Source organism: Neodiprion fabricii, chromosome 3 (genome assembly GCF_021155785.1).
Source record: "Neodiprion fabricii isolate iyNeoFabr1 chromosome 3, iyNeoFabr1.1, whole genome shotgun sequence".
Taxonomy (NCBI): domain Eukaryota; kingdom Metazoa; phylum Arthropoda; class Insecta; order Hymenoptera; family Diprionidae; genus Neodiprion; species Neodiprion fabricii.
Window position 1 is genome coordinate 22,684,686 of NC_060241.1, and position 27,747 is coordinate 22,712,432.

The 27,747-nt window shown below is 39.6% G+C and overlaps 1 protein-coding gene across 3 annotated transcripts in view; it reads left to right on the forward strand.

Annotated features, from left to right (window-relative positions):
- Positions 1–27,747, forward strand: part of LOC124177680 (TWiK family of potassium channels protein 18-like) — a 242,542-nt gene that overhangs the window by 208,233 nt on the left and 6,562 nt on the right. For all 3 annotated transcript variants that reach the window (XM_046560318.1, XM_046560316.1, XM_046560319.1), the window contains 2 exons: positions 27,068–27,273; positions 27,402–27,687. In XM_046560318.1, the coding sequence (XP_046416274.1) occupies positions 27,068–27,273; positions 27,402–27,687 (492 nt within the window). The remainder of the gene's footprint in view (positions 1–27,067; positions 27,274–27,401; positions 27,688–27,747) is intronic.

Sequence of the window (27,747 nt, forward strand, 5' to 3'; positions counted from 1 at the left end):
GCTCTTCACCCCCTCTTATTTGGCAACTGATAAAGAGGAACGAGGAAATTCGTTCGACAGCTTCACAAGCAAACCACGACCCCATGAATCTGCTATTTACAATCGGGAATTCAGTCTCTCGAAATACAGATTTGAAAGAAAAATTGAAGTTTTAAATTCGATTGTTATTTGGTGTGGATTCGAGTTCAAGAACCCTTATCCGCAAACCGATGCTCAAATTGAAAGCGTTTAGTGTCACTATGCGCCGTTATAAAATGCGTATTCCTTCGCCTAAACGTCATCGCAGTAGATTTACGTTTTTGACAAAAGGGGTGCTGATAATTTTTCAAAAAATAAAAATAACTACTCGTAATGACGTTTATATATATATATATATATATATATATATATAAATCGCCACGTAGAGCCAATGTCAATATCTTCAACGATTTCTTTCTTCTACAAACAAATCAATTTTCTCAACTTAAGCTTTTATAAAAAGAAGCGTAAAATGCTTATCTATCACCCTGCATGCTGGGCTCCTGCGCCATCCATCCACAACCTGTTACTTTGCCATCGAGGCGAAGTTTCAAAGCTCCCTGGTAAAAAACAAACAAGACTTGGCTTCGGCTGCGCGGATAAAGGATGCTTGTGTACCCAACGGTGATCAGGTGAAGTCATCCGTTATAATTGACGTTCTCTATTTCTTCTAACAGAAAGGTGAGGTTCGGAAGTCTTAGAATATTATTCAATGTGCGCTACACTAAACTTTTGGAACATATAACATACTTCATTTTTGCAATATCGCTATTTTGCTCGAAAAGTGTAAAATCAATGAATATTGTCAAGGTTATGCAAATATAAGCGATAAATATCTCTCCGAGATATAATTTGGTCACATTTACTGACGCGATGAAAAACATGTTGAGTGGAGGTAAAAACTCACAAATGATTAAAAATAATCAAACTTGACGAAAGCAGGAATATATACAATACAATATATTCAGAAATTTAAATAAAACTCGCGTTCGAACTGCAACGAGCTTTCAACATTCTATGCAGTCGGTCAAAAGTTATTAAGCAATATCTTGGGCGGTTATACAACTGAATTTTAAAACTTTACTGTTCAAACATTTCATATAGTTTTGGTTTTTGTAAATTTTTTAACTATTACAAAATATCAATATCGTAAACTTGGGACAGTTTAGAAGACTAATTGGAATGCGAAGGAATTGCCTTTCCTTTTTACGAGTAATAACAAAGAGATGGGATCCGGAGCACGTTGGGAATAGCCGGTTGAAAAATGCGTGGGTCAAATAAGGGATATTCCCGCGGGGTCTGAATATAATTCCGAACCATTAGAGAAAATTGAAAATAGCGTCGTCCTTCCACGTTCCCCGGCCCTGCTCGAAGCGTCTACACTCCTTAGAAATAGCTGTTGTGATCACGGTAATATAACTTTATAAGTCTTCTTACGATCAGATTCTTAAACCCCCTCAAGTATTTTCATGAGCTTTTTCTTTTGAGTCACGTTTGCGCCTTGCCGTCAGAATATCCCATTACAGATCCTGACGCCGGTCTGTCCACAGATTAAAATCGATCCTCCTTCTCGTCTTTGCAATTTCCCAATGAGTATTCGGACAATCGAAATAGCGTTAACGTCTGGAACGCGGTAAACTGAGCTGCAAAATCATTTTTCAATTTGCCTCGGCGGGATGGGAAATTTTTTTCCACGGTTGAGCCTGGTCAGGAACATTTTTAGATATTCGAATTTCAAAGTAAAAAAATCGAGAGTTTTCAGTACTTTGCATCGACTGAGCTCAACTTATGCTGAAAATAAAGCTTGAATCTCACCGCCGACGAATAAAACCAACTTGTGAGAAAACATAACACTCGATCAGAGAAACCCCAAAGCAAAGTTATAATAATTGAAAATCGCAACAAACATTACTTCAAATAGTTTTCGTTGAATTTAAAAAAAAATTAATTAATTGTACCAGCTAAAAAACTTCACTTTTCTCTTGATAATCTAACTATTTGACCTTAATTCTTGAGAGCTGTTCCCATTTTTTAGTGTAAATATCTCAAGATCTCAACCGCATTCAATTTTTTATTTTTTCTTCGTAACGATCAATTCCGTGATACCAAAATATATCAACAGTCATAAAATAATTTCAATCATGTAGATAAAATTTTCTGTTATGCAGTCTATTCAACGTTCCATTTGTAGCCGATATGAGTTAAATAAAAATGCAATTTCCACGAGAAAGTTTGACATCATAATTGTTCAAAATTTCGTATAAAACAATAGTTTTTTTTATGGATTAATCAGAATCGTTGGAACGCTGAATTTCCGCAGTTTGCAGTGATGGTTTCGGTGAGGTAACGCTGTTTATTCGAAGATCCGGAATTTGTATCGACGCGCATCATTGCCAAGCCATAAAACTCTGGGTAGAACTCGATGATATATGAAATGGTATCAGAAACACACAGCGCATTGCTGAGTCGAATATCATTATATTAGAAGAAGAGTATATTTGCTTGCAGCTTGTGGTTCGATACATTTCACCTCCCGTAGTAAACACGTGCTCTGGAGATGCTTGAACGTGTGCTTTGAAGTGGAGCTTGCGAATATTTATTACTTTAATCACGTTCGTCAGCAACGAAGCGATTCATAGATCCCTGTAAAATATATCACCTAATTGGACGTGATAATCGTTCATTTATAAATGGTACAACGACGTGAAAAAATAAATTTTCTAAACAAAAGTTTCATGTGAATTTTTACATAAAAACATATGATTTGCGAACCGTTAAAATCACAAGCTTTTTTTGCAAGGATTTAAATCGCCTGCAAATTTGTCATTCGATTTTTTGTTGTAGAATCAATAGTTTAACCACTAAAACCATCAATAGATGAATTCTTACGTCAAATCGATTTCGAGTCAATCGATTTATAACTTTAAAACCGTTTTGGCAAAACGACGTTTTCGCACAGCATTTAATCCTCTAAAAAATGCTTCTAGGATCAAGACAATATGTCCCTAAGTGTGGCTGAGTGACAAATATTTGAAAAAAATGACATATTCCCCAGATCATGCAAATGGAATAACTTCGAGTTTCGCGAGCTATCTTTTAGCCTTTAAAGGACCGGCATTTTTCTTTTGATATTTGATATTTGATATTTTTTAGAGGTATGATTTATGTATATAAATAGTCAAAACGTCCGGTGGAGTTTCCGAGTTATCTGCTGACTCCTAAAAGAGCCAGACCGGCTCTTCGAAGGTTAAAATTGGATCCAAGAGATATTCTTCCGGAAGAATTATTTTCTTTCCGTAAATTGACAAAAGATCTTACCGGTGGGGGGCAGAAAAATATATTGTATAACTGAATAAGACAAAATAACTTGTGTCCAACGAAATCTCTGCGACGGAATATTGGCCACAGGATCACGCGATCCTTCATCGTTTTTGCAAGAAAAATATAATACCTACAGTATCCGAGTGAAGTCAGCTATCTGCAACGAAGTAGCAATAACCGAACCTTGTTGTCTCTGGCCGCTATTGTTATTGCTGTTTTTTTTTTTTTTTTCAATTTTTATTTATTTCTATTCTTTCTCTTTTTTATCACTTCTCTCTACGATGATGACTATTTCCTTCTTTCTTTCTATCTATCTTCGAAGCCACGGTCGACAGAAAAGAGGCTGCAGCTTTATCGCCCCGTAAATTTCAGAATCTTAAAATGGCTAAAGGATACTATCCTGTCACCTTGAAGTGAAATAGCAGCACTTCAGGCTTTCAACTCTACAATGCCGTAGTGCGACGGGTGACATTATCCTGCAAGATATTTGCATGCGCATGTAACGCGTGCGCGTAATATATCCAGAAATATATGCGTGTAATATGCGTAGCTGAAATTCACTTTTAATCAGCACGCGTAACGTGCATTTGAATTTTGATACAGAAACATGTAACGCGAAATATCTGCAGCAGTTTCATTTGTGGCATAACGCTTATCCAAACTCGTTAACTATCATTAGAGAGGATATTTGTTTTTAATACCTTTTACTGTTTTCCGTTGATGGCGCCAACTCTAACAGCCATTTAAAAAGCGCCAATGCGGAACTTTGACCGACATTATTTTATATTCTTATAATACGGTATACGAATCGCAGTGTTCATTGATTCGAACGGGAAACTCAACTCGATTTAACTCAGCCTATACGCACAGAAGTAACGAAAATATATGGAAATGACACACCTTTTTCTCACCAATTTAACCTAACCCATTGCATAGCTGTAATCCTTCGTCACGAGCCTTATCAGAGACTGGCGAGTTATAAAATGACTAAAGTAAAATAAAATGAAAAAAGTAACGCTACGACCGTTTTAACGAATTCGTTTTTTTGGATTCATGAAACAACTTGTACCCGCAGCTACGTTCAGGTAACCATTTTCAATGCTTGCAATTAATTGGCTGCATGTTGTTGAAGCTAAAGCCCGAGCGGATCTGTCCTGGCTATCCAATCAACGCACTAAATAATCCACGTTAGCTGAAAATGTCGCCGTCAGGATTATTAAGAGGGAAACAACGAAACAACGAAATAACGAAATAACGAAATAACAACGAACGTGATCATCGCCGTTGTTCCGCGTTTTATAGTCGTATTTACACGCAACCGTTAAATTCCATAACCCTAAGCGTCGTGAGTTACACCTTTAATGAGCAAAAGGGTAAAAAAAAAACATCGTTTCACGTCCCCTGTTTCCAAAACCAGTGCATGAAACGTGCCATGATTAATCGGAACTGTGCGAGCCAATGAGAGTTGTCGATGATGTTTTTCAAATACCGATTACTACAATTTACAGAAATTAAAATATCCAGAAATACATCTCATTGCGTCCATTTCATCACATTTATATAAATTGATTATTCTTGTCCGGAACAGAGATAATATTAGACTATTATAGGATAATTTTAAAATTCAGAATATATTAAAGGCAATCAGGGCAGAAATGTCGAGATAATTATTTCTCTTAGTATTTAGTTTAAGAAATGTAAAAAAATTTACCACTTTTATTATGTGTATAAAGTTTATATGTACCTACTCTACAATTTCATGAATTTTGATCCATTTTTCATTCATGTCGATTGAAAGTCTGATTCAAATTATTAAAACAACGATATTAAATAAAAATTTGACTCCGGTCCGGACAAGTTTCAGGAATTTTCACCGCTTTCTATTTTCATTTACCTTTACTTCAACTCTGCAACCATTATCTTACAAATTAGTTTTACCTAATATACATGTAAAGCATACGCGAGTCTGAAATTGACTGACAGTGTTTTTTCTATTGATCAAACCTATCGGCAAGATTAAAGTCACGTTCGTTACAAATCATTACAAATAAGTTTTTGAAAAGAGTTAAAAGCCCCGTGCAAACGGATTCCCTGTCGGATTTGATTTTCATGGACTCAACACAACCATTCGATGATTTCAAACACTCTAATTAAATTGACGTGTATAGTTATATTTAGTTTTCATTTACCGCAAGTATTTTTTATTTTTTTCATTCATGAATTTCACGCGATGCCGTGGCGACGAAATTACGGCGTAACTTTATTTCGGCCAGTATGCAGAGAGGATAATATCGGTATCCATTTAACTTTGCATGAGCAAAACTGCGACGCTTTAATGCCTAATTATTCAACCAAACGAGCAACAACACTCTCGGCAGCTTTTTACCGCGGCAGCCCGTAAGCACTGGTCTAGACGAAATATAGTATCTGTGTAAACAGCAATAATGCCGAAGCCTGGAGCTATTTCTCGTCTGCGTAGCCAAATATGTACAACAGGCACAGGCACATGCTATACGAGTAAAGAATTACGTCAGTGTATAATACGTTGCAAGTCTGAGAGAAGAAGTAAAAAAATTGTGGGTAAGTATAACCTATCTACACGATCCCTGGGGTGGATTTCCAATTTTCACTAATTACATTGGCGGAAATTTATCGATGACGCGAGATTAAATTCGGAGCTTGAAGAATAAATAGAAGAACTGTGCAAAGTGATGTGAAGAGTTTTCGATTATGTTAAGTTCTATGTCTTATGCGGGTCTTTTACATCCGTTTATTTTTCTAATTTTTTATTACATTTTGTTATTGTTAAAACGATCTTGCACCGTTTTGACGATATAAGATTCTCAATCTGGACGATTTTCGCTGCGAAGAGTATTTTCGATTGGCCTGTAACTTGTTAACGTCGTATAAAATCTTCAAAGCTCAGAACTCGAACTTTTGGAAAAACAACCATATATAAAAGGATTATAAAATGATTGAACGATATCGAAAATTTTTTGACTTGCACTACATTTCCAATAAAACAAAATCAAAGGAAAAAAATATCAAAGAAACGATGGCTCCGGACAGATTTCGCCTGAACTATTCGCGTTTGTGTTGAAAATTTTTCATCATTTGAAACAAAAAATTGAAATTGTTACGATTTACAATAAATTACATGCATCACAAATGTCGCAAGTATTGAACCTTAAAAATCACAAATACTGTGCAAGATAAAATTAGCCCAAAAAACTGTTATCGACGATGAATTGTAGCTGAAAATGCTGTGATGTAACGTAACGTATATCTTGTCACGTAAGAATGATTCGACTGAAAATCCGGTGTTCCAAGTACTTAAGTGGAAGTTTGGGTACACCCATATAACGACGTGAGCTATCTCCCTCTCTCTCTGTCTCTTTCTTTTTCCTCTTTCTCTCTCACAGGACCAACGCTAGGCGAAACTTTTGAGTAGATCGATAGAACCAAAGCGAAGTTTGCCAAAGCGATGACAGCTTTCAGGTATAAGGTAATATTAATATGTGCACCAATGCCTGCACACACATGGGGATCTGCATGCGTGTGAACGTTCCTCCCCCATAAAGCACACGCACCTTTGTTCGCGCTTCCGCCCTGAGTAACGCGGCCCTCGCACAATGCGCTCTTTACCCCGTCATCAATACTCATCGATGAAAAATCGAAAGCACACAAAGGCGCCGCCGAGGGTACTTTCAGTCGGCCAGGGACGATCATGAGCTTGTACACGGATCGGCGAGAAAAAGGGGATTAAAACGCATTAAGCTCTACTGTCCACAATCCCCATCCCACTCAAAAGCTCAATCTGTAATTGTCCCGATTGCTTTACCACCTCCTGGCAAGTAATTTCTTTCGATCGGGGCGAAGGGCTCTGCAATCTGCGAATCTCATTGCTTCTCGGAATTCTGCGGTTCGTTGCGAAATTATGAATAATCAAACCCTTCTTAAGCACGGTGTTTTCAACGTGTGTAAGGCAACCTGCTCGCCATTGAATAACTAATTCGGTACATTTTTCTTATTCTTCCTTTCTGCGGCGTTTCCCTTTTTTTAGTTTCTTCTTAATTTTTCTTTTTAACCTGGTCTGACGGTGGAAAATAGGGTTGAGAAAACTCGATATGAACTTTTTTCAAACGTGTGCCTGAAACGCTTTTTATCATTGTTTTCATCCGCTGTGGTGTATAACATTTTGAAACGGCACTTCTGCAAGTACGAACAAACGTCCCCGTGAGCTTTCTGGGCTAATTGCAACAAGGTATAGAAAGCCAAAGCCTTCTTTGTAAAAAGGTTGAACAACGAATGTCTCTTCAAACTTTATGAAATCGTATTATGTTTCCTGTCGTTAGCACAAGATGTAAATTCAGCCATAGTTTTAATTCAATTTAGGAACGTTTATAATTGTATTATCGATTGAGAAACTAAATTTCACTATCGATTAAGGCTGAAACCAGAATCTTTTGACGCTATAAAAACGGCTTTTGCGTTATTTTCGAAAATCATATACGTTATACTCAAAAGCCAGATGCTCGCAACGTAAGAATTACAGATGCTTAGCATAAAAAAAATTGCGCGTTTACCAGGACGAATGTGCTTTGATCGTTCGTTTGTTCCGCAGAGGGTGGACTTACGCGATTAATGATTCTTTTGCCAGATCTGATGTACTATTCTCATTATACGTGTATTGTAAGACACACAATGCCGAAACTGGGAGCAAAGAAATGATCAAATAACAATCCAGGCAGAATATTATGAACTTGACGGTTTTCCAATCAGATCTTATAATTGACCCACAGCCGAATTGAAAGGAGGGCTGTTAAAAGAAACGAGACGCCACGCAATATAAATTCATTATAAAAATATTCAAAAAACACAAGGTTGATCGCTGGTAATTATTTTGTTGTTGTTGTTGTTGTCGTTGTTATGGGCTATTGCATCCTCATGCGCGAGGTATGCGTAGCATTTCCAACTCAAATCTAAGAGCTGTCTCATCGTGAAATCAGTGCTTCTAATGGTGACGTTAAGGACAAGAGGGATGTTCTTATTTCCGGGAAAGATCTTCGCCTAATTGAAATCGCCGAATGGGACCATCCGCAATAAGCGATGTCGAATACCGTCGTCAATATTTAATCTAACAACCCAAAAGGCAGCGGGGTCCGTGAGGAGCCTCGTGTAATGAGGATTGTGAAATTAGGAAAGCGGAACGGAGGCGTACGGGGGAGGTTGGTTTTATTATTTCATGAAGACAATTGGATGGCTGCGTCTGGCAGGGAGTGGAACGAGGCGCTCTTGACGGTCGTGTTAATTATGTTGAGGGTAGAAAATTTCCCCTGCTCCGGCACGCCAAATCACACAAATCCCCAAAAAATTTTTCACCCACCTTCGACGGGGCAAAGAAACTCACAATTCGACCTTTGGTCTGCAGGAACTAGCTACACTTTTATGAAAATCACGTATTATCGTCGAAACGTTTTCGAGAAATTTAATTTTTTCTAAAGCTTCCACGCAATTCCGACCGGCAGATCATTACGCGTTATTTCGAACAGTCGAGATGTAATACCGGAGTGAAAATACACCAGCTCTCTCCGAATTTACACAAGTCGCCTTATCTTTCTCTCCCCTTTAACTTTTCGAGTTCCCTTGAAATCGTAAACCGCCTCCTAAGATCTCCCTGCAGGACCAAAGACGGCTGCTTTATCCCGTGAAAAGGATCGTGGACGTTTCTTCTCATCTCTCGTTTTTCTGTTTTTCTTTGATAATCGGCTTTGGTTGAACGTAAAAATCGGCGAGCCAACTACCTACCCTTTTTTCTTGCGTCGAAAGTGAATCGATATGAAAACGAAGTACTCTTACAGGTTTTACCAAGACTCCGAAGAATTAGCTAATAACGAACAAGAATTTTTCTTCTTCTCCTCTCTTAGTTAATGACGAAACTGACTTCGGCATTCCACGTGTATGATTCAAAGTAAATTCGAAATTACTGGGATACCGCGTTTAGTTATCCGGATGTAAACAGCTGGGACACTTTGAAATTTCTTAAAACATTTCAAACTCAAAAAACTTTGAGGTTGTCGTATGAAAGATACTTCACCGTTGTGGTAAAAGAAGGATTATTGCTCAACGTCATTTCAAGAAGTTGCTCCTTAATATTGACGTCTCAGGTACAACAAAAGAGTCTGATTTCCCGCATTATAAAATTGGTTCGTTTTCGAAACTAAGGCTAAATCCAATTATCACAATCAATTCTACGTAAATCAACAATTGTAATTGTATTAACTCACCTGTCCAGCATATTATCGCTTGAAATCTGAACTGCATCTTTGAATTTTCTTTGAATACAGAATACAGAATGTCCGACAGCTGATAGACAGTAAAAATCGGTACACGATATTGCGTGTTCGTAATCTCTCTTCCGGCTGGTAAGTTCCGTGCTTCACATGAATGTATTTTTGTCCGAAAACGGTATATTTCTTTGCCTGAATTTCGTTGGTGTGAAAACTTCCAGGTACGAGTATCAGTCTCCGCACCTTTTCCACACACACGGCGTTGCATCCTCGGGAAAATAGACGAAACAGATGAAATAGTATACAAACGTGATTACCGCAGGAGGAGCAATAACACGCGACTTTTTGCACGACTCCGTTCTCCCGTTACTCGAGTCTCATTTGGCGGAGGAGGGAGTTTAATTCGGAGTCGGTTCTATATCACTCTCCGGTTTCGAGGGGTGGAGCTAACCTGCAGTCCTCCAAGGTGAGGGCATCGGGCAGAGACTTATTGCACCTGTAATTACTACTAATAGGTGCTTCTCTCGAGCGCCGAGGGCAAACAAGTTCAAGACGGGCGACTTGGCCGTACGTATTCCCGGCATCGGTAAACATTCCACCCCGTTTGTTCCTACGGTATATACATGTATAAGGCGTATAATATATTTCACCCGGGGATTTTTAATTGTTCTCTTACCGGTTGCCGCCATTATTCTTACTCGCGGATATTTCATTCCGGCGCTTCAACGCCTCTTCGACTTGTCGTGTGTTACACCTAAACTCTTTTCTTTTCCATTTTTACGCATAGTCTGCATCTGCGACGATTTGAGAATGGTATTGATCTCGGAAAAAATTTCAGTACTTATCATTCTATAAACGAGTCTTCGGGATCCGTGAAGAATTTGAAATTAACAGAACTTCAGATTCAAAGGATGAGTGTGAAAATTTTCGGTAACCCGTTTTTTAGAAACCTTCGTTAACATCGTGACGTCATAAAATCGCATCGTGCAGATGACGAAGTATCAGTGGGTACATTGAAAAAAATTATCAACTGATCAAATGAACGAAAATTCTAGTTTGCTCAATTCAAAATAGTTGTCATGCAACTAAAAATTGTTTGAGATCCGTTTGGTTACTTTTGTGTATAGAATAGTTGTAGACTCAACTCCACATTTTTTTTCAGTTTGTTCAAATAAGTTAAATTTGAAAATTCAATGACACGGTCAGTTGAATCACTGTGAAGTCACAATTTCCAAACTTTCTGGAAGATAATTAGAAGGTGTAACGCTGTTTGAAGAAATCCAACACAAGACATGAAATAACTTGAGAGACTTTCAGGAAAACTCTGAATTTTTTTGTTTTTTATTTCTTCGTTACACAAAAAAGTTATCCAATCTCTGATTTGCCTTGGAGAATATTGGATCTTCCCGAGAAATCCTTATTACTGGCGAAATTTCGTTGAAGCTTTCTGCTTCCTTCTTTCTTCCTTCTGAATAAATCTACGAAGTTCCAACTAACAGATTTTTCAAAATGCTTTCAAGGGAACTTTGAGGAAAATCCCAGAATTTACTTCTGATAATGAATCAAAGAGCCCGGAAATTTCGTTGGAACAGAGCGTTTTACATGTTGCGAAAGGTTAAAATAAGTTTGTAAGTTTTGATTTTGCACTGTTGGTTAGTATTAACAAGACTTGATGCATTTTAATAACACTTGAAACTAAATACAACAGATTTATCGAGGCAAAATGAAAAAATATTAAAGACAGAACAATGCTTTCATGTATTCACGACAGTATTATCAACGTTTAAATTTATTCGAATAGATGTGAAAAATAATTAGATTTAATTGTGAACTGTTGTAATCTTGATGTTGAAGAAAGTTTGTTGCTTGTTGTTTGTTTGGATGTTCGTGTTTTGAGTTGAGTTCTTTTTACGAGACCGACTTGAAAACAGAGCAAAATTTTGTTTGCTGGCGGCAGATTTTGAGTAGAAGTAGAAAATCGTTAACTTGTGGTGACTGGTTGCTTTAATGGAATGGACTATTGATTTAAAATATCAGGATTAATTGAGTTGGAGGCTGGAAGTTCTGGTCGGAGAAATAATAGTCTCGGGGATTGGCGTCAGAATCGTTTAAATATTATGGTTCTTGGAAAAGACAAGTAGAGAGAAGCTTCTTTGAGCGAGAATAAAATCTAGCCAAACAATAGTCTGAAGATTTTTGAGCTTTTCAGGAAAAGTTATAGATTCTAATATAAAGTTTCAAGTGTCGGCTTGCAGTTTTGGTCGCTGAATGCGGATGCGAGTTTTCATAAGAAAAAAAAAAAATCAGAACAAGAAAAAGGGTTATAAGTAAAGGAAAAATCAAAGATTCAGAGGCTCCTTACAAAAATGAAGCATAGATGTTTCGATTAAAAACAAGTTCGGTATACCACGTAACATTTCACGGGCAATCATGACTGTCATGAACGCTGCACGAAACGCTGAGAAAAAATTAATTTTGAATGCAATTTACGGACATTTCAATACTCGCGGTAAAGGCTCTAGAATTTTGTAGGAAAACCTCAACGTTTTTCTTTAAACTCTATGAAGCTACCGGTGAACAGTTGATCAACGACCAAGTACACGCCATAACCTTTTGGCTATTCCGTTTTACGAGTAATTCACCACGTGACAACTTGCCTCGACCCCCTTTTCCCGATCCAGTGGGTGATCGTTTTACGCGGCTGCTTCGGAAGCTCGACCAGGATGTAAAATAGAAGCGCCTCAGAAGGTGCTCAAAGTAAGCTACTGCGATCCGGATGTACTTTATGGGAGCATTTCGCTGACGACAAGGAAGCAGCAACAGCGCCGGGTGTCTCATACATCAGGTTTCACCTCCTCCTCACCTTATTTCTCATACCTTCGCTTTACCTTCAGGACCTGTAGCCTTACACCACTCCGTGTCCTCTTCCTTATCCTTATGGTTTGTTTTTTTCTTTTTTTTTTTTTTTTGGTTATTTTTATTTTTCTAGTTCCTTTTCTTTTTCCTTTCTAAGACACTTGGACTAGCCAAGCTTCGTCTGCTCCATAAAACACGGCGATTTTTTACCTCTCGCGCCTCCACCGAGGACAAAGAGTTAGTCGCGCGATTTACTCTCAGCTCTGGACAAATTGTCACAGAAGCGAGAAAGGAATCTCTCGGGTATAACCTATGTTATATTATATCTACACGCGGTTCACGATCTGTGCGGTGCAAACAGGAAGGCTTTCATTCTGACAGTGCATATCTCGTATTCCGAATCGACGCTTTCACCGCGAATTTTCCGCATCATTTTTCGCTCGCACGCCAGTACCGAATATATATCTATCTATAATGTAGATTCGCAAAACCCGCAGAAAAAGAGGCTTATTTTTTTACGCCCACAACTTTTTCTCCTCCTCCTATTTCCATCCTTCTATTTTTCATCCCCTTTTCAACTCGATACTAATTCGTCAAACACGCGGGCTTCGTCGTTTCATATTTCCACCCGTGTTGCGAATCGCTGATCAGTCGGTTTCTGTATTCTCGACGTGCTGAATAACAGAGAAAGAAATAAAAAAGAAACGTAGAAACGGACATACTTCAACTGTAGATACGAATGGAGCTTCGCTGCATTGGGGGAAAGAAATAAAAATAAAAACAGCTCTCGCGACACCGGAAACGAATCTTTAGGGCCCATCGGGTCGCAGTGCACGCTCGGAAAATAGTCCCTTTAGAACCCGCAATCTGAACAACCGATCAGCCGGATCGTACCTACGTATGGTGAACGTTGTCATTGAAAAGGGGGAATTAAGGAACCGATCTACGTGACGTGAATTTTCCGCGACTCCGCTAATCCAATTTGACTTCGCAAGGCATTATTCTGGTCAACAAAGCATGCCGTGTTCACTCGAGGGTGGGAATTTTTGAGAAAAAATGCGAAACCAAAATGGTGAAATATCAGAAATTCGCTTACTCGATTCAGTACCATCGGGGTTTTTGAGAACTGATTACGCGTTTGAAGTTGCAATTCAAAACAGTGAATCCAACCAGTCGAACAGTTTGAATTTCTGAATTTCAAATTCAAATTCGACCCCATGATTTTTACCAGAAATAAAGCACCCTGGTTTGACAGATTATGGTACGTTATCAATATTTGTAAAACCCCATAAGCTGCAATGGAAATCGTTGCCATTGCAAAATTTTCTCATTTTATCTATGAGTATCTGTATTATGACAAGTGCGCGTGTTACTAAGAATGAGTAAAATAAAAAAACATAATAAAAAAGCGTGATTAAATTCTTCAGAAACGACAAGTCATGATTGATGACACGTTGATGATTTTGGTGTCTCTGTGATCACGCCTTTTCTGATCACCCTTCACAAGACATCAAAAACCAGGACACAAACTGAACAGCAAATTTTACGGTGCTCAAGTTCTCGTTTTTGCTAATCGTAAGTGAAATCCCGTCTTGTTTTTCAACCTAGGGCAAAAAAACACTAGTTGAGCTGCGAATTAGGATGCGAACTGTGTCACCCACATTGATTTTTGGCGAACAAAAGCCCGTTCGATAAATCTTCACTGATCGACGGACGTCGATTGGAGCAATACTTATTCTTTCACGTCCAGAATTTCCAACGTTTCGTTGACAATGAACCAAACTGGATGCCCACTTTCAGCTTGATCGCTAGCCGTGAGCTGAAATGCAACTAAGTTGACTTTGCAAACAGATCACGGTTCATGCCTCTCGATCAAAACAACGCTGTATTCGCACGACCCCCGCGATTTTCTCTCCCCCTTCGCTATAAATCACTTTGGATACGCGCCGATAATACTCCACTCGACAAATTTCACCCGTGTCGCGCCATCTTTTTACGCGCCGACTTCATAGATTCGCAATATGTTTTTCACGCGGGATCGAAACGAAAGATTCCTAAGTCGCGTTATCTCTCACCTCCTTCAGTCATCTTTCACCGTTTTTATATCAGGTAGTATTCTATTCTTGTCTTAATTTATGCTTCAGTGAATCAGAACTGTCCAAGATTTACGTTCAATTCCCCCTGGAACACGTTAAAACTCGAATGAAAACGACCGACATCAAAACTTTAGAAAATTTTCAATATCTTCAAATTCATCCGTACTTTTGCAGTAACCACGACTGTAATATAATTTCAATGAATCATGGATTACAAAAATGATTCATCCGCTTTAACTTTTCTTGAAGGATGTATGAGACGCAGAATCAGCTGTAACATATGTTTCGAAACAAAAACATGACAAAGTTGAGTTTCAAAAAGTGTAATTGAACATCGTGAATTCAAAATATCAGTAAAAAGTAATCTATGATCTAGAGAGCAATGCTTATGTGCTAGATTTTAAATTCAATTTTTTTTACAAACAATAAAGCTTATTTTATTCACAAATAAATATCATAATATTAACAGTCTGAGACAGATTTTTTATTAAGCTCGTCAGTCAGTAAATACCATCAAACATGTAAAAAATGAACATAATTTACAGATGACAGACTTGTGACTTAGCAATAAGTATATTATTACGAACTAACCTCTATATTAAAGCTATTTCCTGTCAAAATTGTACAAGCAATGTGGGATTTTCCGTGGGAACTAATACAGCAATATTGTTTCCCTGAAGTTTTTACATTTGAAATTCGAGATTTAAAATTTTCCCTGTATATCTGTACAGTTTTAGATACGTATAACTAGTTTAACGCGAGTGACATTTTATAAATCAGTCTTTTATCCCGGTTTTGTTTCAACACTTTTTTTAATCTGACCGTACGTCCCATGCATCCTTAATACTGCACTTCAAGACCACAATGAAAAAGGGTTCAAGCATATTTATATATATAATATATATATATATATATGAATGAGACAAAAATGCGTGCCATATAACGACAAGCATTATTCTTAGCGTTGAGCGCGATGAAACCACAAACTCGTGTATCTAAATTTCTTAATTTTACCAACTAAATTCCCGACGCCCAATATCATCACCATCTGCTCTTCCGGTTGCGTCCCACGCTGCTGATTCCTTCGCGGGGAAACTCTCAGCCCTACACGAAGGGTTAATCCGGTTCTTTCCCGCGGCTTGTTGATAGTTGGATGTAGGAGCGCCGGGATAGAACCTGGATGTTCGGCTATACCAAATCCTGAATCTCGGATACGTAGTGGAGGGCAGCTGTAAGTTTGGTTAGGCCTGCCAAGGATAAGCCTGCATTATAAGGGTTGACGAAGCATTAACGACTCAGCTCAGAAGACTCAGGATGCTTCGCTTGGCTCTATTTTCTGCCACTCGTCGTTAATTGAAAGTATCCCGCATCCTCATCGATTACCCTGTGTTCCTCGCTCTTCGAGTTTTCAGACCGAGTAAAAAGATCCACTTTGCCTACTTGGTATACAATCTACTATTTTTCAAGCCACCGAAGGTGAGGAGAAATATTGGACGCTTATTTGAGGAGGTTTCGAATTGAAGAAAGTCGATGTTGTGTGATATTTGGAATTGAATGGGTTCTGCCAATCAGGAGGTAGTGCAAAAAAATGGATATTCCTGTCCAACATGATTTCACTGGAAGTGTACAAACGACGGTAACATTCGAAAGTCTTCTGTACAAATTGAGAAGGAAACGGAGTCTGAGGAAGGGTTGGAACATCGGGGGAAGGGAGAGTAAATCATCACTATTGCATGCCTGGAAAACACGAAATAGCGAGAAAATACGGAAGGTATTTGAATTGATCTTTACAGGTTTGCGAGGGTCGGCGGTTCCTTTTGTACAGTATTCTGGGAAATATTTTTTTATCAAGTAACACGCGCCTTTACGTTACCCTCGAGTCTATTCCTTCCGTAAATTTTCATCACCCTTCAAAGTCCCCGAGGAATATCAGGAATGCTAACGCAGATGGTTATACCTTCTGATCATCAGAAAGATTCACGCTCCGACAGATTTTCCTCCCTTCGCTGCATTAAGCCGGAAACGCGATTTTTTCCGGATAGGCGAAGCTGCTCTGTAGGATGAAATTGGAACACATTGGAACGAAAATTAATTAATTAAGTTTTCAACCAGGTTCTGGGCGCCCGATTGATGATGTACAACCACGCAGCAGCGACGAAAATTAGATAATTTTAGGGAGGAATCTTTGATCCTTCATCCCCCAGGAATAAATATTAAATCGCTCCGCTTCCGATCGATCGCTCTTTTGGTCCCTGAGTCCATGGCACTTTACGTGACCGCGTAATTCACTCATTATTTATGAACAAAAATTGAAACTTCAGAATTGCGTCCAACCGACGGTTTTTCATCAGAGTGAACCACGAACCCATAACAGGTAAGGCGTGCGACGTATAATATCCACAGTTGACATGTAGGTAATCATCGTGGTTCAAGAGAACTGTTTCGCTTCCAAAGAAACTAACGTATATGCATTATTATACGGGGAATTCTATGCAAATCCAACCAACGTCTGACCCTCACCATTTTTCGTATTCTTCAAAAGTTTTTCAGCGATTCGAATTTTTTGAGAATTTTAAAGAAGGTCCGTTTCAAGATCATTTTAAATATTTTTGCAAATAATTGAGCAGTTGAATAAAGGATCTGAAAAAATTCAGGTTACTGTTTCAGAGTGGGGACAATTGCAGAAAAATTTCTTAAAAATATCAGAAATGGTGAGGGTCAGACGTTGGTTCAGCTTGCATGGAATTCCTCATGAATATTATTTCCACAGAACGTACTTACGCTTCAAAACTCCCGCCGAGAAATTCTGCAACTGAATCTTACACAATCTACATACCTGCAGGTCATGCTCGCATACTTTCTTGAACCGAGCGTTGTTTGAACGTTCGAGTCTGCTCGTATCGCCTCTGGGCGCATCGTTGTACTTCAACTTTACGACGAGTCATACACCTCGCGATTATTATATCTCACTGTATTCATTATTACACTGAGAAGAATTTCATTTGTTATAGTAACTAGAAAAATGTAATAAAAGGGTATCATTAAAAAAAAAAAACTGTTTAAATATTGTTGGAGTACGAAAAACGAGGTACGCGTAACTATTTTGCGCTATTGTCGATCCTTTTTAGTAATTGCAACGCAAAATCAGTTTCTTCAGTTTATTCTGCTTGTTTAGTTAAATAAGGCTTAACGTCAATTTATTGTTGCACAAGCATTAAATTTTCGCAACAGTTACAAGAAAATATAGTAACAGTGATGATAATGAAAAAAAATAGTAACGGATTACTAGACTTTCCGGTAACAGCTAGAAAATTAATTTTCATTTTGTACCTATAACTATATTTTCCGATTGTGGTAAAAAATGAAAATAGTTAAGGACCGAGCGGTAACCGGAACTAAAAATTTCACTCAGTGTACACAGTATGGAATTTTGGAGTCGATGGATTGCTTTTCATATTCCGTATTAATCTAGCGCTATTTCACAGATCCATGCGGTGGATGATACGGCATCGCAACTCAGAACAATAATCGCAGAGAGGCTAATAAGCGCGCCCTTGATGTTTATTGCCTGGAGAGATGCAGCAGGGGAGATGATCAAAGCTAGGCTTACGACTGCTTGCAGCGCTTTATTGAATCAGTTGAATAATTTTATGCATGCCGTGTGCCGTAATTGGATCATCTATATTTATTAAAAATATAATTCCGCCGTTTTCATTAGGTGCCTGCAGGTTATACAGGTTAAACAAACGGTCCAGCATTATCAAAGCAATCTTTCAGCCCAGTACCTCCAGGTTTAATTATCTCCGAAGTGTTCTTCTAGCGAGCGGATCTCACTACTAGGTACACAACATTCCTACGTTTGCGTATATTAATCATGAACGGCAGCGATTCTTTCCCTGCTGCAGAGCAGCCAAAATCGATAAACGATCGGCGTGTGTGTGTTTAGTAAGTTCAAGTCCTCCGCACATGGCACGGAGCTTCTCCGAAATTAGAAATTCTTCGTTTGACCTGAGCCAGGTTCGAGAACTCCGGCACTCCGCAAGCTCTTCAGCCTCGGGACGGCATCTGCACCGTATATACACAAAAGCGCAGCACTTTGCTGATTGCCATCGGCGCGTCTGTCGCAATTCTCGTCGCCGCAATTGTTTGCTCTGCATTTCCACTGTCGATTTCTATTATTTTCAAGCCTGCCTAACACCGTTTCACGATTACTGCAGCCTCGTATCGTTACACTTGCCGAATAGTGCAAGCACGCCGCGCATCGCGTTTCCTTGAGGAACGCTAACGATGCTTTCCGGATAATTTTTCCTCGTTTTCCGCAAGATTTCCTCCGCACTGAAATGCACATGGACCGTGGTCACCCGCCGCGAATAATGTCGGCATCTCGCTATTTCTTTTCATTGCCTCTTTTCACGGCAACTGAACCGTGCACCAGGGAATAACTGGCCAATGTTTATCTTCCGGCTTTGTAGTTTCAACCACCCTCCCATACCACCGTACCAGAAATCAGCTCGACGAACCTACGTACCGCTATTTTCATTTCCGCATTTATTTCAACCGCAGACGAAGCTGATTATACGCAAAAGTTTGCTCAACTTATTTTTCCGCTTTTTAAATACTGGAGGCAGCAGTTTGCTTTCGTTACTCGGATAATTTACATTGCACTTTAACTCTTCGTATGCTGTTCTAAACTGACCCGGATGTGATAATTTTCCACAGTTTGACACGACGGTTAATATACAAATAGTCTGTATAAAAGTAAGCAAAGCCAATCGAGAAAATGCTGACCTGCAAACTGCGGTCAAAATGACATCAAATTCCAATGATTAGCCGTGGTGAATGTTTCGATTAGTTCGAATCAAATTGCGACCATTGTTTTAAGAATTTAGAAAAGAATCTGTGTACACGTGATGCGTGTTTAATCCTATCCGATTTGTGTGAAAGCATAACTTGTACTCTCACCTCCACGGCTATAAGCTTGTAGTTAATCCTGCTTGCCCTATTCTCCTCGCTCTCTCTCTAGTTAGCGAATGGAGTTTCTAACCTGAGTGGCTGGCATTGTGCAAGTCTCCAAAGTTGGTGGAAAGTGTCTGCGACAAAGTGCACCCTGACTATCTACTGCGAAATATCCACGCTCACATAAATGGGGCCTGACACGTACAGCGAGTTTGGAAACTAATATGCAGAGCCAACAATTAAACGAAATATTACACGAGAAGCTTGAAACCGTTAGTAAACACAGCGATCAAATTCATATTCAGATCTTGCAGTCTAACGGCGAAGCGCGTACGCTTTCACATCATCAGTTTTCCGTTCTTGAGCTTGCGATTGAAGTGAAAGAGTTTTTCCGCTTATGGCCGCTATACTCTTAACTTTCGAGGCTAACGATTAAAGCAGCTAGTAAGGAACGTTAGAAGTTTGCACCGCGCTAACTGAAGATAGTAATGGTAATTGCTCAAGGCCATAACTTTTACCTCTACTGTTGAAAACTTGAACAACATGGATTTGGAGAACGGTTAGAATTGTGAGGATCTGTACACTTTATTTTTATGCAGGTACAAAGCTCAAGACTTTTCACTTTGTTCTCATTTTCTGCTGACCTTGGATGAAAACAAATCCAATCCGTTTATTTAATTACCATATCAGATAGTAATAATATTAATTTTACAAATAACGATAATTTCGTGGCGTTCGTAGCCACATAATACTAGTAACGTTGTATGTAATATTTTCGTAACTGTCAACCAAACAAAACCTGAATCGTCAATTCAAATAAAAAACACTCGCTACTTTGTAAAATGGCGAAATATCAATGGTAATAAATGCACACACAGCTTGTAAAAGCTTACCAAATTTACGAGCGATTAGAGAATTTTTCCTGTAACCTCGAATAGGTTAATGATCGATAATTTGTTTCATAAATTTCAAAATGAAAATTGGAATCGTGAAAGAATTTTTATTGAGGTAAATCATACGGTATATATTATAGCTAAATACTCGTATCAATTGAATCGCAATTTTTATTACAGTGCAAAAGGTACAATGAGCAGCCGATCGTACAAAACATTGTATTTTTCTTAACCACTACAGGGCTTTGATAACAGTTCAAAAACATTGCAGAACATCAATTTCCATCGATGTTTCAATTGGTTACCTATCATTCGTGGCGTAATTCATCCGTTCTGATCCAGGACCGGTCTGCTTTATGTACGGAATTAATCTTCTCACTTGTGATTTGAAATTAGGGTCCAAGTTGGGCACACGCAAGAAGTGTGTGAACAACCCTTTAAGAAACGATCCTTTCGTATGATATTGTTCGAAAGCAAAATCATCGTCACTTTGAAGAAGATATGGATTCTCAAGCAAGTATTTAATTACATCATTATAAGCATGCGGTACGTCGAAAGGCAAATTTTTGTAATCTAATAACGCCTCGATTATTTCTCCAAGAGGAATTTCCTCGCTGATGATGATCATTTCCATCCAGACCCAACCGACAGGCAACGCGCCGAAACCATTCGTCATGATTTTATTTTCGTAGTATTTAAGTGCGTCCAAAGTCTCGTCGTCCAAACTTATTTTGTTGCCCCAAATTGCGGCTTTAAATATCATCTTCAATAGCTCACCGCGAGTGATTGAATATGGTACTGTACCAATTTCCAGGAGATCGATTAAATTCGGTATCGCCAAAAACGCTTTGATGATCCACAACTTGTTAAGTTCATCCTGATTACGACCTGGTGGAAGAGCCACAATTAGGCTGATTGTCTCCGGCTGCCAGTTGATTCCTGGATCCGGTTGCAATTCGACTAGATGATAAGTGTAATCATCCGACATCTTCGTAAACATTGCCACGGTTTTGATACTCAGTAAATATGCAGTCAGTTTTTTCAACAGCCGAGGCTTAAACTTCACGCGATTCGATTCTATCAGTTTATGCAAAACTACCACTAACAGAGTAGCCTTGTTGGGACTTGAAAGAGGATTGAACTGGGGACCCAAAATTTCTTGAAGCGAACCATCATTTATCAGCTCCTCAATCGGATTATCTTCGCCTTCCTCGAATTTCGGTATCAGTGTGCCATAGGGATCAACTGGATCCACGTGCTGCAGCAAATATTTGGGATGGTAAACTGGAAGCACCATAAACCCAGTCGGCGTTTTCTGCGGTGGTCTAGAATCCACGTTATTGTCCTTGGGATTTTCGGGATTGAAAGTAATGTAAAGTACATCTGACGTTATTTTTCGATACTTTACGACAATGGATAACAATGCCGTGGCGCTAAGGTAATCTATAGCTTTCAGATATGCCTTAATGGTTGAAACCAATTTTGGATTCGTCATCACCTTCCAGTCGGTCAATGCGTGGTTCAGCAAATCATACAACAGCGATATCACAGTCGGGTACTTTGCCTTGTCGACTTTTCCTAAAATTGCCTTGACGTAATTGATTCCGAACATAAGCTGCAGAGGCTTGGATATGTTCGGTACTTCTGGTAGCTCGTTGGGGTGGAAATTTGTATTTGGATCGAAATTTTGTAGAAGAACGGTTATCGGAGGAAACTCTAGGACAATTCCCGTATCATTTTTGTCACTGGGTTCGTTGGGCGATATGTAAGGCGGTGCGTCACCTTTCGGAAAGATCACGCAGAACGGTGTTTCAAAGTCGATGTTCGGCGGAAGAATCGGTACGTGTGCAAGCTCTTCAGGCAACTCGTCCGTTGCATCAATAGGTTTCAGCGTTGGATCAAAATCTGGTTTTGGACCATAATCTGGATATGGGTCAAAATCTGGATTTGGACCAGTATCTGGATGTGGATCAAAATCTGGTTTTGGACTAGAATCTGGATGTGGATCAAAATCTGGTTTTGGGCTAAAATCTGGATGTGGATCAAATTCTGGTTTTGGACCAAAATCTGGTAGCTCCAATTCGATTGGCGGTCTAATAGATGGTATAATCTGCTGCGTAAAATTCTCTGACTCGTCTACGTAATCGGGTGGGATACTAATTCCTAGTTTCTCGAGGTCAGGTTCCTCACTGTTCCATTCAAGGTCAACACCAGTCAGGATATGTATAATTATAAACACTTCGAATGACAACACGTCGTAGACATTGTTCTCGATGTCGCTGCTAACCGTATCCCTGATTACAAACAGCAGCTTTTTGATCATCAATATCAAGGTGGAAGGTACTCGAAGCCGCTGCACCGTACTAGGGTGAATGATCTCAACAAGAACATACACCAGGCATTGTACCGGACGATGACACATCGTTTTATCCACGTTGGAAATGAGCTGAGACAGATCCTCCAAGAGTTCCAAATTTTGTTCCAGATAATCTTGGATTTTTTTACCCAGAGCAGAAATCTCGGGGCTGTTGTTCGGTACGTATAGGAAATTGAGGAGTATAAGTAAGTCAACATTTGCTGGTACGGTTAACGACAGCGGATAAAGTTCTTTTTCCACAGTCAAAATTGACAGTAACTTCGTAATCAAGTCCTTGATGTCTTCTCTCTGAATTCGTCCTTGTATTCTCACCAAGACAGCGATTAGCAAATCGACAGGTTTGCGATAAATGTGTTTGCTCATTCCCTCTACCATATTGGAAATGTTTACGTTCTTCGTATATTCAATCAGGAGGTCTCTCAGCTCGATCAGTTCGGGAATGATCACATCATCCTGAATCATCCAAAACAGTTTTCCCAAATCTCCGTCATTGTTGAAAAGTACTTGCATATCCGCGGAGTATTCTTCCGGGTAGGTGGTTGAGGCTCTCCTCAAATGTAGTAACAAGTATCTGAGGGGCCGTTTAAGATCACTTGACGTATCGCCGTGGCGCAACAAGTACTTGGTGACCGAAATTACGAGTTCAACTGGGCTGTCATATTGAACTTTGGATGCAACGTCGTTCCAATGTTGAATCGAATTCTGTTGCGCTGCGATCCAAATGTATTCGACGTATTCTTCGAGGGCAGGATCCAAATAACCCAGTGGCAGATTCATCAGAATTGCCCCAAATATCCTCTGCGACAATGTCACTTCGCGAGTCTTCAGTTTGTGAAAAATACTTACGAATATCGGACCGAGCGACTGTTTGACATCCACTGACATTTTGCCGAACGGATTCTGCTCTACAATGGCGTCCGTAGAAGCGCAGGTTTCAATAACGCTCGCTTCTATACCCGCCAAAAATATGGAAGGCTCCTTAATGCCAGCGGTAAGCTGATAGATGTCGACTCGATCACCGTCGATTTCATCCACCCAATATTTGCAAGCACAGTAAACATACGGCGATACATTATACGCCAAGGCCACCAATACCATTCTGAATTGAGCCTTCCTGTCGCTGTACTGTAATTGCTTGAAAATTTTCAAAACGTCGAATACGTAAGCCTGCTTCAGTGCCAAGGTTTTCATAATCAGATCCAACGACGCGTGCTGGTTAACTGTTAGTAGATTCTTTTCGGCTGCCAATATGTGACCAAATACTCTGTTCATGTTGATTCGGAATAAAACGCTGCCGTACAATTTTATCTCAAGGTTGGCCATGGAAGACGAAGGCTGGACCAGTTGGTTATAGATTCCAGGTGTTTGATAATCCGTGTTATCTACATGGGTAATTGAGGTCTCAACGTAACTGTGAGCGTTCACATTGTTGGCCTGCTCATTGTTTATGTTTGTCGCATGCTTCACCTTGTAATTATCTGTTCGACGGGTGGAAAATGGCATTTGTCGCGAAACGTATTTTGTGCCATTGAGCACTTGTTGACTTCTTCTCTGATTAGGAAATGCCTGCCTTCTCATAGTCAAGTGTCTGGCATTTTCACTTCCTTCAATTCCGCGGAATGTCAGACTTGGCAACTTGTGGGATGATCTCAGAGGAACCTGAAATATCAACTCATAATTCGTATCTTTCTTTTCTTCATTATTTTCGTTCTTTTATACAGTCAGTGCCGCATACCAGGATCAGTGAAAAACTTATTGACAATTGACTCGAAACTGCATTGCATGCTGACAGAAATTTGCAACTACTTATCATCACCGGAGGTAATTCAAACAGTAATTGCTACGTGCCGCAGAAACCGTAAAATTTCATCACGTTACAGATAATCGACAAACGTAATCGATGGTAGCTTGAATAGTTCGTGGTCCAAACTCTACGCAGATTTGTAGGATTGCTATATAGTTTTCAAACGTACTAGTCCGTCAAGTTTCATTGTCGAGAGAACATACGTTACTACCAAGTAATCATGAACCATGGAAAGCATTGTTCATCCAGTAAATAGTTGAAATCCGGGGTAACCGAATCACGAAGCGAAACAAAAATTATTTCAAATCTCAATCTGAGGATCTGACACAAGTTCGAATTGCGGAACGACAAAACTTCGCAGCCACCGGATGTGCGCACATCTGTAAGTCACTTCGATTTCAACAACTCACTGTAACGACATAATTGATTCTCAAATTAATCGATGATACTCACGGTCGCGTTTACCGAATGGCCATTAGACGCAGTCGAAAATGATGCAAAAGAGCTGTTGATAAATATGAGAGAAATCGCCAGGACCGTGGCCAGTCCAGAATGCGGTGTTCGGTAGGTGAACATGTCTGCCAGATGTTGATCAAATTCGCACAACAGTTCGTCTGTGGCCGCCTCGAATGACCAAGTCAAGTCTGCGGAGGCAGATTCGCCAGCGCAGACTGAGGCGATAAGCGGGCATCTCTTGGATTTTATAGGAGTCGGTAATCACCGGAGCCTAGGCATTAAATGGCTCGGGATCACATGTTGAGAATTGAATAGCGAGGTATACGAGCAGGACGAATGATAACTGCCTCGGCATAGCCGTGTTACTGCCAGCCAATAATTAAGTTTTACTACTCGATAGTCCCGCCCAATGCACATGTGCCTAACAGTACCGTGTACGATTCAGGAATCGCACCTTTGAATAGGCGTCACACCGAGTTTAATGCTCTCCGAATTATCCGCATGGTCGCTTATTCGATAGCAGCAGTCAAAAGGCTCCATTGACACGGAGTTTAAGAAGCCTCGTCAGTGAACCGACGAAATTTTCTGATTAACAGAAATTTTACCCATCCACAAAGTGTCGCTTAACCAATATTTGCCTGCCTGTTTAGAATGATCGAAGTTTTCAATCATGATTTCAGTTATTGTCAATTCACGCAAATTGTTGACTGACAATTGTTCGATGATCTAGAAAAGTTTAATTGGAAAACACGTTCGATATTGAGTAGCAACAAATTTCTTATACTTTATTTCTATCACTTAAACTTCCTTTTGAAAGTAAGTGGCATAATTGGATAATCAATCATTGGATTGTAAATTGGGTGGCAAATTTTGCTCTGAATGCTTCCATGCCAGTTGTGGAACTAATTAAAATATTCACTAGGAAACGCTTAAGACAGTGAGGTTTCAGGAAAATACCAACTTTTAACATCATTTGGTATAATATCTATACAGGGTGAGCCGGTACCAAGTTCGAGAATAGGAAGAGATTAGCTGCAGCCGTAGATACTACCATTGATTAATTGAAGGTGATTCGCAGCTAGCATTGATGTATTGCGTGACTGTTAGTTACATGCAGAATGACCCATAATTGGCTTTCTGATCAAGTGAATTGAATTCCCATAAACCCGGGTTCCGTGATTTATCCATCCGTGTTGAGAGCAATTTAATCCCAACAAATCACGTCGCACTTGTTATGCTACAGCTGACATTCAATTACAATTCAATTTCGATTATACTGATAAGCGTTTTACTATTTTACAATTGGCAAGGTATTTTTCATCGTTTCGGCGAGCACGAGCTTGATAAAAATGCAACAAGCACAGCTTTCTGATTCAATTATCCGATGGCGAATATACTAAGGTATTTATCTGTTCCTCTGCAACAGGCTAAAGGAAAAAACATTGACAGAATGGAGATTAGTTATACGTCATTGAAGATAGCGTGCCACATGTCGCAAGTAATTAAGAAAACAATATCAATTAGAGAATAAATTACTCTTAAAGTGGTGGTGTTTGGTCAGCATTATTCTCCACGCTAATAAACGTTTGATGCCGTGAAATGACGATGCTCGTACGTTCAAGATCAAATTGTACATGAGGTAGAATAGTACATCTAGGAGCATACTTGACATACATCAAATTTTGTTCAGTTTTCAGGACCAAGGATGCCAATCTAGCCCGTATTTCATTTCATATCAAAGATTGATGTCCAATCTAATTTCTCACTGTAAACGTTTCCAAATTAGAAAACCATCATGCTCACATCACTTCCTTCACCGTATTAATCTGTCCTCCAAATACTATCTAGACTTAAATCTTACTGAACCATTGTTGTGCACCAGTATCAATGGAGAGACAGAAGATGCAATAATGGTATCGAGCAGCGAATTGATAGATGAATGCAGCACTCCCTAATTGATCGCCAAAGTTGAACATAACCGAGTAATTTTTTATCATCAGGATACGGAAGCATCGCGCCTCGGTCGACTTGGGGCAAGGCGGCAACGATGGGTTACGCCACTCTGGGAATCCCCTTGACCCTCGTCTATCTATCAAGCGCCGGGGGACTCTTGTCCAGGTGTGCCCGTGGCGTGTTCACCAGGGCACTTTGCTGCTGCCTCTGCTCCAACTGCGGCTACTGTTGCTACGACGAAAGGAGAATGCAGGTACGATCATTCCGATCTTTTCATCGATCCTCTCGCTCCTTGATTTGTTCATCTCATTAGCTGTGCCATTTTCAAGTACGTATCATCAGACCCCTGCTATTAACACAAGGCGTTTGTTCGTCGATCAGGAGAAAGAGAGACGCATGAGAAAGAAGCGCCAACAAGAGGAGCTCGCCCAGCAGCAGCAACAACTCCAACTTCAGGAACCGTTTTACGTGAGGGCGAATGCGTCTGCCTTTTCCAGTGCCGTCGAGGTCAAGACCAGCCCGAAGGACGAAATTTCCAGCCTGGGCTCGGGAGACAGGCCGAATGTCACCATCCTGGCCCCTATCAGTATCTGCCTGGGAGCAATGCTGTGTTACATCATTGCTGGAGGCTTAGCTCTGCATAAACTGGAAGGATGGACTTTCATAGGTAATAATGAATTACCGAATGACATAAAGTTGAGGTGGTTAGATACAGAAACGAGGTCTA